General features: G+C 47.7%; 1 protein-coding gene across 9 annotated transcripts in view; it reads right to left on the reverse strand.

The window, feature by feature from the left end:
* Window positions 1-365: 365 nt before the first annotated feature.
* The window catches only part of DOCK3 (dedicator of cytokinesis 3), a 237977-nt gene continuing 224620 nt past the window's right edge, over window positions 366-13722 (reverse strand). For 7 of the 9 annotated variants that reach the window (XM_032969863.2, XM_032969867.2, XM_032969866.2 and 4 more), the window contains 6 exons: window positions 13244-13328; window positions 11632-11747; window positions 9834-9924; window positions 8302-8424; window positions 7321-7403; window positions 366-4687 (listed from right to left, as the gene is read on the reverse strand). In XM_032969863.2, coding sequence (XP_032825754.2) covers window positions 4025-4687; window positions 7321-7403; window positions 8302-8424; window positions 9834-9924; window positions 11632-11747; window positions 13244-13328 — 1161 coding nt within the window. In that variant the 3' untranslated portion in view covers window positions 366-4024. The remainder of the gene's footprint in view (window positions 4688-7320; window positions 7404-8301; window positions 8425-9833; window positions 9925-11631; window positions 11748-13243; window positions 13329-13722) is intronic. The other 2 variants (XM_076073502.1, XM_032969862.2) reach the window with 1 other exon arrangement.

Here is a 13722-nt window from a genome sequence, read left to right on the forward strand (position 1 = left end):
TCGTTTAGTTTGTGGGCCTACTTTTTGGGCAGCAGAGGGCAGTGCAGCATCATCCACAGTTCTGTTGTCACGTAGATGCTGACACGTCTACCGGCAATGATCAGCGCGGTTAACTATGGTTCAATAATCCCCTTTGACCCCCACGCTGTGGGAGAATCCCTAATCCAGCAGTGGACTCACAAAGAGCCAGCCACGATCACGCAGGGAGAAAGCGGTGGTTGGGTCGCAGTAAACTTCCAATGGACACGCGCAAAGGAATTTTTTTTTAATCAGCATTCCTGCTAAGATTTATTAGATTTAAGATATAACACAGTTGTTACTGCACTGTACAGCTCACCGTTATGATACAACTCTTCCCCCCCCCCCCCCCCCACGAGCGAACAGTCATCTTTTACAAATATTCCACTCTTCTCATGTCTCTCACTCAGGCATGGCAGTCCTCCGCCCCCAACGAACCGTGTTTAGTAAAACGCATCCGAAAAGTCAAATCCGAAATGTCTTGCCGTGGATAATTAATTTGAACCAGCGGGCGAGCTTACGATCAGGTCAATGGCTTAGATACCAATGGCACGGTAGATGGTTGGGAGGGCTGGGGGGGGGGTTACAACTCGATCATTGTAAACGCAACGCTGGGCCCACGACACAAGCAGCAGGGCCCAGTGGAAATGTGCAGTGGCACACACACACGACGTTGTGTGTGTGTGCCACTCGCCGGAGACGCCCTGAGCCTAGAAGTGAAACAATGGGCCCTCCCAAAAAAAAACGCTTAAGAATAAAACTGCTCAAATAATGTGCACTTCGTATGAGCTGTGAATGCCGGCTTTGGTGCGTGCCAAATTGTGGGTTTAGTTGGAGAGAAAAAAAATAGCGGTGCGGAAATGTGATTGCATTTGAAGGTCGGCATTGACATGCATTTTTGGAGGGGGTGGGGGTGATCACACTCAAGTTTGGAGTAAAAACCAATGTCTTGGCAGTTTTAAATTCGAGCATTCATGCACACTCGTGTTTTTGTTTTGATTTTACTGTTTAATGTAAAAAAATAAATGAAAAGGTTTTTTTTTTTACTCCAAAAGGAAATGAGGTGTTGTTAAACCATTGCTCCTCTTTGCCCTGCCGATAACATTATAGAAACCTTTAACAAAGTGCAGAATATACGTAAAACTATACTGTACAATAAATGCTTTTGTTAACCGCACGGAACATGCACCAATTTACTGCATATTCACTTAGACGTCACTGCAAACTAGGCATGTTAAGCGAATACCAGGCAGATAAAAATGTACAGCAATGCAGAAAGAGGGTTACCAACACTTCTGTACATATTTCAGTCCACTTCCACTGGGCAGTAGGTATACAAAAGGTACAGCATATGGGACGTGATCACCAACTTTAACCCAGTAATTTGATTGTTAATATCACAATATTTTTTGGGTTACAGTTTTAAGGTCGTACTACAATCATTTATTTTAACTAAAACTTAAATGTTGCGGTTCCGTTGATGTAGGAATATTAATTAAAGCACGGTGTATAGTAGAATGTGTCACGCGAACAGAGAATAAGTTGAATCCCTCTTAATGAGATGTGGGATGATAAAACTACTCATATAGATTGCTACTCAAATGGATAAGTGTGGCTAGGAGAGGTGTAACGATGCATCGATTCCATAACTAATGATTTTTAAGTTGACATACGTAGATTTTGTTGTTGTTGACGTTTTACCAAGAGTTAATGTTGTATGTGGCCATGGGTTCATGTGACTGTTGCAGCCACGAGATGCCACTTACATTCACTGCAATGTTACAAAAAAATTGATTATGGTATCGAATCGTGACTCTGAATCACAGACAATTAATCGATTCGCGAGGGGGGGGGGCCCTGAATCGTTACACCCCGAATGGCCAGTTAATAAAATGCGACACTAAATGTGTTTTAAAACCATGACACAAAGTAAATAGATGTTTTTTTAATATAAATTCTTCTTGTTTGCATAAAAAAATGTTACACAAATTTAAAGTGCCGTTTACTTTACGATCTCATGAATTCACTCTACCCGACCCAATTATTTTTTTAATGTTCACTGCTCAAAGTTTATGTTTTAATGCATTCATCAATGTATATTTAAAACATAAATCAAGAATACACGCAAAAACTCAAGCATACCACTAATGACATGATAAAGACTGGTTAGAAAACATTTCTAGAGCCCTGTAAACTCTGAAGTAGTTTACCATCTAGAATAGAACGCTGCTAATGTTTACAGTACCCCTAACCACTGCCAAGTCATGTGATTAAAAGCTCAGTAGTCATATTCAGAGTTCCGTGGCTGAACAATAGCAACTACTACACAACCTGATGAAGTCATACCACTTTTTAACCACTTTAAAATACAAAAGCAATTGTTAACGTTTTTACCAGTGGTAAAAATGACACGTGATGATAATAATAATAATGATGATAAATAATTAAGCGTCCACCATTATCTGGGAACTTTTCAGGTATTAAACTTAAAACACGAAAAAAATATGTAAAAACATGTTTAGAATTTTTTTTTTTTACCACAACCACAATTAGGTTTATAAGAGTCTTACGTTACCCACGAAGCATGTTTCACCATGTTTAAATTGCTTCTACTCCCGCTACTGCAAGCACAGCAGCAGCAGACGCAGACGACGTACACCAACTTAGAAAAACCACAGAGAGATCTACGCTCGAAGGCAATCTGCAACATCGCAGGATGAACACAGCGCAATGCATGCAAACGACACGAATCCATTCCGCGCCTTGTTTGTCTACCTCCAGGCCCTTGGCGCCCTCCTCGTTGTGATGCGCCAGAAGCATTCGGAAAAAATACACAAACCCGAAAAAAAACCCCCAGAACTCTCTCACTTGTATCGAGCCAACGACGATAGCAGGATGGGGTCAGAACAGCATTAATGTGCGCACGTTGATCTTCTTTCGCACCGTACGTAGCCGACCGCGCACAGACAGCAAGACCATGAACAAGTGCATTACTGCTGTAAAAAAAGCATTGGTGAATATGGGGGCTCATGTTAAATGTGACACGCGTAAGGGAGAATTGGCGGATCTGCCGGAGAGAAAACAATCTAATATTTACTAACATTCAAGGTGCAAGGTTTTTTTTTTACATTTTGAGCAAATGTCTCACTTTTTTTTACAGTGTTTATACTCGTGAACAAATGTGAACACAAAATCGGCAGTATCGGGGTTCATATAAATGTTTTGCTCTTGATGATGTTAACTAAATTTTGCGTACCTGTGGTATTTTTTTCCTTTTGATATATTTTTTTTTAACAAGGTCCACTCGGAAAAGGCAACTTTTTTTTATGAAACAATTCAGCAGATTATTGATTCTCGCCACAAGTCATGCTGTGCTTTCTTGTTTAACACATTCTGTTTTAATTATTCAACCTTGTCCATATCTGGCTACAAAAAAAAAAACCCAACCAAATTACCATGAATATTTCATGACAGAAATACTAATAAATAAACCTCATGCCCTATGCTTATACCTTTAAATTCTACAACTACATTCGTCAAAGAAGTAATCAAAAACATAAACCCATCTTTCCCTCGTGCGGTAAATTCACGCAAGCGCTGTGGCTAAAGTTGAAATTGCGGGGCAAGTTTCGCAAATCCCCCCCACATTTGTCCACCCACCGGCATGAATGGATACCCTGCGGTTAGTCGGATCGGCAGGCCGTGTGCGGTGGGGCAAAGTGTGGGTACTCCCACATCTCCAAAGACATCTAGGCAGCATGGAAGAGCAGGCCAAAAACACCCTCGAGAAGGGGCTCGGCTAGAGCTTACTCTAGCCGAGGCCCTTCTCACCAGGAGTTGGCGCGAGGACGTAATCAAGGGGGCACAACCTCTAGACTTTTACTGTGGCTTAAATCAAGAGGCGCATGACGAACCGTCTGAAATTCACGGGACCGATCTGGATCGACAGCGCACGCTCCCGTCACCACCGCATTTCGCATTTCCTCTCTAATTCTATTCGGCGCCTTCACAGGTGGCTCTCGCTGTACATCGACGTCTGCGGCGACAGCGTCTTGGCTTTGGGCAGGGTGTTGGGCCTGCCGCCGCCGCCGCCGCCGCTGCTTGGGGAGCTGTCGTTGCTGTCGTTGCTGTCGCTGCGGTTGGAGCTGCCGCCACCCCCGGCGCCGTCGCGGCACGGCTGCGGTGTCCGGGCGCGGGGCGTGGTGGGCCGCTGCCCCACCGTGTTGGGCTCCGAGCGGCTACGAGGGGGCTGCGGTGGGTGCTGCCGGTGGTGTGGGTGCGTGTGGTGGTGGTGGTGCTGCTGCTGCTGCTGCTGATGCTGCTGCTGCTGCTGGTGGTGGTGGTTGCTGTTGTGGTGGTGGTGGTGGTGATGGTGGTGGCTGTGGTGGCTGCTGCTGCTGCCGCCGCTGTTGTGCCGCTGGTGCTGCGGCCCCGGCGGCTGGGCGCCGGCGTCGGGCTCTGGCGGGGAGGCCTCGTCCTTAGGCAGCGGGACCTCACCGCCCTGGGGTGTCGCGCCGGGCGCTGCCGCTCCCCCCGCCAGCGACACGCAGTCGCTGAGCGAGGACACGCCGCTGCTGGCGCTCGCTGACAGGGTGGAGTGGCTGCAGTTGAGCTCGCGTGCGGCTGTCGTTTGGCCCGTCGGCGAGCCCGCCAGCGAACGCAGGGACATCTGCGGCACAAGCAACCGGTCCTCGTTTCTCTCTTTCGCTCCCTCCGTCCCGTCGCTCGTTTGCAGCCGGTGGAAATAACAGCACGCAAAGGTGCGCTCACGAACTCCACATAGGCACGACTGCCGCTGTTTGCGTGCATATCGTGTGACCGCCACGTTGCTGGTAGAATGCACTTCACCTCGTCACGCTATTTGTGAGTCGCACACACCTTTGCATCTTGTTATTTCTATCTGTTTCCAGCCGGCACACATTCCACGTTATTACGGGGTTTTTTTTCTTCTAATCACGTACAGAAAGTGTTGGATTTCAATTACAGCCGGTGAATATACATCCCTGCGTGTGCAAGCGTGCTGCAGCAGGACAGAGAAACGTGTGGACATGAACACCCGGAACGCGTGTCGTGTGAAGGACCCCTGCATGTTCGCGGAGTTCTCTGGCAGGATTGTTAAGCGCAGTATCGCACGCGATAGCTTTTGCTTGGAAACATTCACAGGCCGCGCTGGAATTCCGGGGCCAGTGCAATGCAGTTGGACGCAAACACATATAAGTTTACCAATGGCCAATTCGCTAATTGCTACACCATGGTCACAAAACAGTTGGCACTTATTGACAGCAGCCAGAATGTTAACGAATCAATTCTCCTGCCGCCGGAGTATAAGAATAAAGTCAAAGGAATGCTGTGCTGCATGCCGATTTATGCTTTTATGTGCTCGAAGTTGGTCATAACTCGACCTGAGTGTCTCATCTGGGGCATGCGCGCAGCCACCGTGGGTGTCACAGGTGTCTAAATGCCCCCAACATGTCTAGGCATGCCTAAGAGACAGCCACGGTATTTTGGATAAAACTCGTGGCATTTTTGGAGTCTGCGGTTTTCTCTCTTCAGTGGGGTGACGTAAATTCCGATTATACCGACGGTGAAACCTTTAATTACACGGTGGTTTACGGACCGTAGGCTTAACGGGACCCTGTCTGCAATCTACATATTGACCACCTGGAGCCGTGCACGAGGAGGGCACCGCCAACGTCCACAACGCGGCTGTGTGGGCTGCGGAGGGGCGTGGATGGTTTACACCAGGGGTGGGGAACCTTTTTTCTGCCAAGGGCCATTTGGATATTTATAACATCATTCGCGGGCCATACAAAATTATCAACTTAAAAATTAGCCTGTTATATTTGGTCAAACATTTAATTAGCCCACCCCTTAATGTGATGGCTGGAACTGCCTTGGCAGGGCCACACCAAATGATTTTTCGGGCCTTGTACGGCCCGCGGGCCGGACGTTCCCCACCCCTGGTTCACACTCTGCCGATGAGAAAACTGATCCAGCGTGAAAGGGCCTTGAGACAATTCACTTCCTAGCTCTCCTAACCCTTCGTCAGACAATAACAGGGTGAGGTCCGGTGATTCAGTGGGCATGGTCTTAGCACGATGCAATGGAGTGACACGGAGTGAGGTACGGTGAAATATGTGAACCGGGCAAGCTCAATAGGACCAGGAAAACACTCAGGGCAACTGTGTTCATGAGAACTATCAAACTTTTTTTAATTTCACCAGGTAAGGCCCACTAAGCTATATCGATTTTTTTTCCAAAGCGACCTGACCACAAATGGTAGCTCAACGAAGTGGCTTATCACGTGGAAATGTATTGCAGCCAAACATACTCGAAATGCACGTTGATTCTAAACGTGGAGAGAAAAACCGAAGGGCCCGGAGAAAAATCCACACGACCACGGGGAGAAAACACGCAAACTCCAAATATGCAGCAGGCGGCAGGGTCGGGATCGAACCCACGACCTCCCGCATACCAGGCGAGGGAAGTCACATCTCGCCACCACGAGATGTTAAGAAAGCAGACCGTGTTACTTTCGTTCCAAAGGTTTTTTTTGTTGGGGTAGGGTGGGCGTGGGGGGTGGGGAGAGGAATTAAATTTCCTTCCATCGATTTCCCATTGCTCAGCGAGCATGGCAAAAGCTGACGACACCGGTTTAAGGAGGGGGGGTCGATACGGAACGTTTTTTGGGGAAGGCTTTATGACATGGACTCGGCGCATGCGCGAGATACTTGAGCAGCTACCAGAGTAGAATTGGTTCCTGTCGCTCCTGCCTGAGCCTGAGCAGAAGCCAGGTTCCCAGAGATGGTGGCAAAGAACCTTGCTGGAGGTTTTGAGGTCCAGTCCACTGAGCCACCAAACCATCGAGAGGCAATTTTTGTTCGGTAATGAGTCAGATCAACAAAAACATTTCTAATAATTACATTGCTGTTAGTTATTACCATATGAACAAAGCCTTTCAGATGTACTGTGTTTGTTAATAACAATACGATTACAATATTGTCCTGCATTAGCACACAAACAACCACGTACGATCAAAAAAGCATGATAATGTTCTTATGGATCCGTGAACGCAAAGTAATTATGGCAAATGCGCGTAAGTTAAAAGGTGCGGAGCGACGACCGGTAAATTGCCGCCGCACGAATGGTGACGACGACAAATGACAACTGGAGGCAATGCGAAACCAATGCGGTCACAATCACGGCAAGGGCAATTGGGAGGGGTGACGCCCACGATGAGTCAGACGATTTAACCATCATCCGCTACGATTACAATTTTGGTCTCCGACTGCAGACACGTACCTTGTGTAGGTTACGCATGGGCAGTGCTGGGGGAATGTCAGTGATTTGCTGGTGGAACGCCTCAAACCCAATGGGGAGCATTCCTGGGACAGAGAATTCACAGGCGATAAATCAGTTGACAAGAACGATTCCATTGCGCCAACGCCAAGTGAGGTTTTGGCTCGATTTGAGTCGCGATTTTCATGAACGATGCCGTTTTCAAATACAATTATTATCATCATCTTGTGCCCACAGAGCTAACGAAACGTTTTAGTCTGCAGTGGTTTTTTTTTTTGTTTACCCAGAGGACCTGCTAATCTATGTATGTATGTTGAACTTCTTTCGTGCTGTACGTAGCCAACCATGCTAATTGCAGGTGCATTTAATGGCAGATTGGTCCTGCGCGGTGCAAGGTGACCACAACACCTGTCTGCAGGAGGGCATGAGTCTGCCCACAGGGCAGCCGACGTTGCCACTGGTTAATCCAATTGAGTGGTCTGCTAAGGAATATTCTAAGTGACGCCTGGACACTTGGCTGGCTCCGTTTAAAAAACGTCGCCAGATCTTCAACAGCGCGTGGTACGTTACGGTTAACCGAGGAGGCCGGGGCCTCGGACAGTAAACCTCTGCAACAAGCGGCAAACGCGCTGATGCTCGGCCGTGTCGCCACCCCTGATGTACGTACTGTATGTTGCACTTCTTTCGCACCGTACGTAGCCATCCGTGCTAATCGGAGGTGTCGGGGAAGGACAACAAACTAAACATAAAAAGCAGTTCGAAAGAAATTAGTTTTGGATCTAGATTTGAAAGTGCATAGCTCCAGTGGCTTCCCAATATCGGAAGGAAGAGCTTTCCAGACGGCCACAGAAGTGCATCTGACAGCACGTGATGTGGTGGCCATCTTTGTTCGACGGCTAGCCAAAAAGCCGATGACGAGATCAACAAGGTATTGTGTGTTAATTTGTGGCAAGCACTCTGCGTGTCACACGTGCGCCCATTTACCGGGGTGTCCAACCCTGGGGGGCACGGGTGGAGGCCCCAGGACAGACCCCTTGCTCTTCATGTAGATGGACATGTCCCTGGTGCCGCTGTCCAGACTCCAGCTGCTGGGCGCCGCTGGGACAGCTGCAACAATTGAGGATCGGCGTCAACCACCGGCGCCTTGGACGGCGTGGTGCAACGTTGCCTCGTGACAGTTTTGACTCCAAAGGGATCCATCTCAGATCAGGGTAGTGGACTTGAGAGCCAACCGTGTAACGATTCTGCACCACTCTTCGAGAGTTTATGAATGTTTTTTTTTTACGGTTCATGGCTCAAACGCAGTGAGCTGACGGTTCTCAGCCTGGACACCAATGATTGCACCAAAGAAGCGACCCTATTAAATTTGCAACTGTACTTCATTGGAAAAAAAAATCCCGCTCTGAGAATTTAAAAATGGGTTTCGACTGCTGTCATGCGAAGAACACTATTCATATGGCAGAGCCCATGGGAGAGTCCTTGCCATCTAGTGTGGACTGGAGATTACTTGAAGGGATCTCAGGGGTAGTTCTGTGATATCCACTTCCATGGGTGGCTCTATAACAGGAAAGGTTTCACTGCCCTGTGAGAGTCATTACATGATGCCGATAGCACAGGCAGGGTACATTTCCCAGGTCGAGACTTCGGGCTATGGGTGACCGAGCTTTTTTTCTGTGTAGCTCCCAGGCTATGGAACACTCTTCCAGAAGATATCAGGATCTCTCTGAACCTGTGGAAATGTTTTTAAATGAGTCTTAAAACGTATTCATACCCTTCCGCTTATTAAACTTTTAGTTCATGCAGTAAATGGATTGTTAAAATGTATTCATAATATATTTATTATTATGCTGAATAAAGACTTGATTTGAAGGTCCTCCCCCTGCCGCTCTCATTGACTTGCTAATTTCTCTGTCCCCCCCCCCACTCTCTATAATGTCTCGCCACAGAGGCGTTGTTTCTCTGTGTGTCTCTGTGTGTGTCTCTCTCTGCGTGTGTCTCTCTGTGCGTCTCTCCCCAATGTGTGTCTCTCTCTGCGTGTGTCTCTCTGTGCGTCTCTCCTCCATGTGTGTCTCTCTCTGCGCGTGCGTCTCTCTGTGCGTCTCTCCCCCATGTGTGTCTCTCTCTGCGCGTGTGTCTCTCTGTGCGTCTCTCCCCCATGTGTGTCTCTCTGCCATGTGTGTCTCTCTGTGTGTGTTTGTCTCTCTCTGTGTGTCTCTATCCGTGTCTGTGTTTCTCTCTCTCTGTATGTGTGTCTCTCTCCGAGCTTGCATTCTTTCACACCTGATGACGGTTGCTTGTGTTGACATCGAAACGTCGTGTATTCTATTATGCTGAGTGTCTGCTGTTGCTGCTGTGTCCTGCACAGCGCTTTGAGATCCTTGATGAGAAGCCCTATATACATAGAATCGTTATTATCATACGTGGATATTAAATACTGGTGTGCACTAATTTGTTGGCATCAGCATATCCTCAGCCACCGTACGTATATTCACACCCGTCTTTGTTTCTCTACTCACCGCGCTCAGCCATTGAGAGGTTGGGGTCACTGGAGAGTTTTCCTGATCCTGTCACCTGCTGGATTAAAGCCCTGTGCATCGCTGGTGGCTGCTGGAATCGAACCGACAGAGAACAGCGCAACAAGCAGAGAATTCAAAACGAGATAAAGGCTGCCGCGAGGTGAAGGGATGACCGCCTGCGGTACAAACGAGCCGGGCGGTACAAATTGAAATAGAACATACGAAACGGGCAACACAAACGAGATTCAAAGCATACGTCCGATGGTTCAATGAAGCAGACAAGATCATAATGTAGCAAGAAGGGCTTGGAAATTGGATTTTGATTGGTGGACTTGAGCATTGCGATTTGTTAAAAGTTGATTGTAATTTCACTGTTGTCAATTTAACAAATTACATGGTGATGCTGTGTTGGCAGTGGCGAACAACGAAATATCAACACAATTGTCAAACCGTGGCATCTTTTCTCGTACAAAAGATGATAATTTGGGCAATGGCCCTACTTCAGAGCAAAGAAGGACTTTAATTTCCCATTCAAATCTTAATTTTGACAATCGGTGCATGCACGACGAGCCTCCTGTGAGCTGCGGTCATTGACTGAGGGCGCTGGTGCTGGAGGTGTTGCCTGGACTCTGGCCCCAACCACCCCTCAAAACGCCCAGACAAATCGCGACTGCGGAGACGGGGATCATGTGCGAAGGCTCGCGGCAATTTAGAATCAGAATATATATTCGTAATGGAGGAATCCGATGTGCTATAAAGCGCTTTTTCACAGATTTCCAGTAGGGGCACGGCGTCAGAACGTTGCCACAACAAACGATACGAGAGTATACAAAAGATAGACAAATCAGTTAAAAGATACAAAGAAAACTAAGTAAAATTTTTGTTATATTACCAGGTAAAGATCACTGAGGTTTTAATTTATTTTTCAGAAGCGACCTGGCAAAAAATGTTAGCTAAAGAAATTGGCTCATCATGTGGAAATGTATAGCAGCAAAATCATCGAAATAATCGCAATGCATGTTTCTCAATGTGGAGGGAAAATCTTGAGGACCCAGAGAAACAATTCATGTGAAACACGGGGAGAACATGCAAACTCCAAATATAGGTCAGACCAAATCCTACATATTGCACTCTCTTGTCTCACACCATCATCCAGGAGAAAGTTAGTCTGATACAAATTGGAAAGCGGTCAGTCTAGCAGCAGCCAGCATCATAAAACAGTAAAAATCTCAACCCTGAACAGTGAGAATTCATCACAGCACTAAATGGAGCCCGAGTGAGCCATGGCATGTGTGACAGTAGTAGTAATAATAATTAAAATTATGTCAGCGAAAATCAATAGCTAACCATGAACATCTGTTTCCCCTTCCAGGACATTCAACGTCCCTTCGCTGTCAGTTGCTTGACAATCATGGGCAGAGTTTGACTTCCATATTTGTTGGGGGGGGGGGGGAGTGGGGTGCAGGGGTTTGCTTTGTCCCTCACATCAGGAATCGCGGGCTTATATAATTAATCAATTACAAAACATCTTAATTGTAAACTACTCAAAATAAATGAATAAAGGTATCCAGTTTGGACAGGGCGTTGCTCTCCCGGAAACTCTGCCCGTGGTGACAACAAGAACAACAACAACCACACACCGCTCAAGACAATGCATTTACAAGCAGTGCTCCACTCTTCGCACGTTGCGTTTTTATCTGCACCCAGGAGGTGGCAACGTCAATCACGGGCGGGGGGCGGGGGGGGCGGGGGAGCGGGAGGGGGGGCGGGGGGGCAGGGACTAGGCCGGGGTCCTCACCTGGCCGTGCTCAGAGATGACGGGGAAGACCGCGCTGCACGGGCGGTCTCGCATCAGCGCCGAGAGGCCCGTGGGGTCGCGGCAGTGGCGGTACTTGTCCGACAGCATGGGCGAGCCTTCATCGACGCATCGACACACGCCGGTGCAACAGCAACAATGACAACAATCGCAATTCGCCACTAAGTGGTGGTGATGTCACCACGGCGCTTGTGCCAGGCCATGTGCACGTTAAGGCAACGTCACGGGACAGACTCAGCAGCAGGTGCCATGGGTTGACTTACTGAGATGACTGGCCGATGCACCATCTGTGCCCCCTACTATGCGAACTCGCTACGTTTTACCCACCCGGGGCGCTCCGTCCACCCCTTTCCCCCCTTAATTTTGTCCATCTTCCCTTGTCTTCCCTTCCCCATATAAACAAACAAAAAACCCTCTATCCCCGCTCGCAGTGCCCTACGTGAGCGGTGGGGCAATGGGACCAATCTTCACCCAATCCCCCTAAAGCCGTGAACACCGAGTTTGGGGGACTTGGGGTCTGCGGAATTTCTGCGCCTCCTTCCCTTGTTCCGGGTTCATGCTTTCCACCGGGCTCTTGTGAAGTGAAGTAAGAAAGAAAAATGTGCAGCCCTGGAATTGCTTGTTCGTTTGCTCACGCGAGTTCTGGCAGAAAGAGCCTCCACTAGTGGGAGCTCACCCTCGATATCATTGGTTCTTAACCTTTTCTGCAGCCTTGCACCCCTAAGGTTCTCGATGGTAAAAAAAAAATGTATCTTAACAAATACATAGGTTTGATGAAACGAACGTATGGGCCCATGCTTACTCTTTGGTTCTTTCGGTAAAGTCACGTGGAAAGAAAATATATTGAATAATAAAATACGACGTTTCGAATGCAACACAAGCAATCGTCAGCAGGTAGAACTCAATTTGAGAGAGAGACAAAACACAGCCACGGAGACACACAGATAGACACACAAGCAGAGAGAGACAACTCTGTGTGTCTCTCTCTGTGTGTCTCTCTGATCTCTGCACCTGATTGGGTTAAATGATGACGTCACCCTGCTGCTCTATTTAAGACCGGGAGCAGGTGGAGGGCTTCACTATTCTGGCAAATTGCCCGATGATGCTGGATGTAATTACCATCGAAAATTCGTACTCAAAAATTGTAAATGTTGTGGATTCACTCTTCAACACACCAGTGGGCTAAAGTAGTGAACTATTTTGTCTTTTGTCAACGTGACACTTTTTTGCTGATTGGCCGTGTCGGGTGGTGGAGGGTTGAGACACATTTATAAATAACACGATCTGACCCAAAAACCTTTATTATGATTAATATTGGTCGCGAAAGCCTACGTGTTAAACTATTTTAATTTTACCAGGAAAGGCCCACCGTGGAAGCTTATCGTGTGTAAATTTATAGCAGCCGAATACACTCAAAGCATGTTTGTAAATGTGGAGCGAAAAACCGGAGGATCCCGAGAAAACGCCACGCGACCACGAGGAGAACACGGCACAGAACCCACGACATCCTGTATACCAGGCGAGGTAGTTAACATCTCGCCGCCGCGTAGCCCCACGATGTTACCACTGCGGGTGTGAAGCGTGGACTCGTCACCTCTGGCGCTGCACGGAGCGGAGCTTATGATGTGTGCGGACACGGAATGGGCTGAGCTCAAGCTTGATGATGAGGAGCTTGGCTGCTGCAGAGGAAGAAAGCAACAAAGTCAACGGATGCGCTGCGTTAGTCACTGTAGGAGCAGCCGTAGTTAGTAGTCATCGTTACACTGAGTATTTGGCTGCTATCACATTTTCACATGATGGTAAGCCACTTCGTTGAGCTATAATTTGTGGCCCAGGCCGCTTCTGAAAAAGAAAGACAGAGCTCAGTGGATCCTATCTGGTAAAATAAAAAAAAAGTTTAGTTTTTAGTTCAACTGTAATCATCTCCTGCCAGAACTGATTGTTGCATCATAACGTCGTCCTAACCTCTCCCTTTAGCTTGCGACATTCTGTCCCTTCATTTGTTGTTCTGTGGCATCGCCGGGCTGTGAGCGAAGGCGATGAAGTGTGGAGGCCTTTGTCCAGCAGTGGACA

Source organism: Petromyzon marinus, chromosome 42 (assembly GCF_048934315.1).
Source record: "Petromyzon marinus isolate PM22_M1 ecotype Great Lakes invasive population chromosome 42, UKy_Petmar_22M1.pri1.0, whole genome shotgun sequence".
NCBI lineage: Eukaryota > Metazoa > Chordata > Hyperoartia > Petromyzontiformes > Petromyzontidae > Petromyzon > Petromyzon marinus.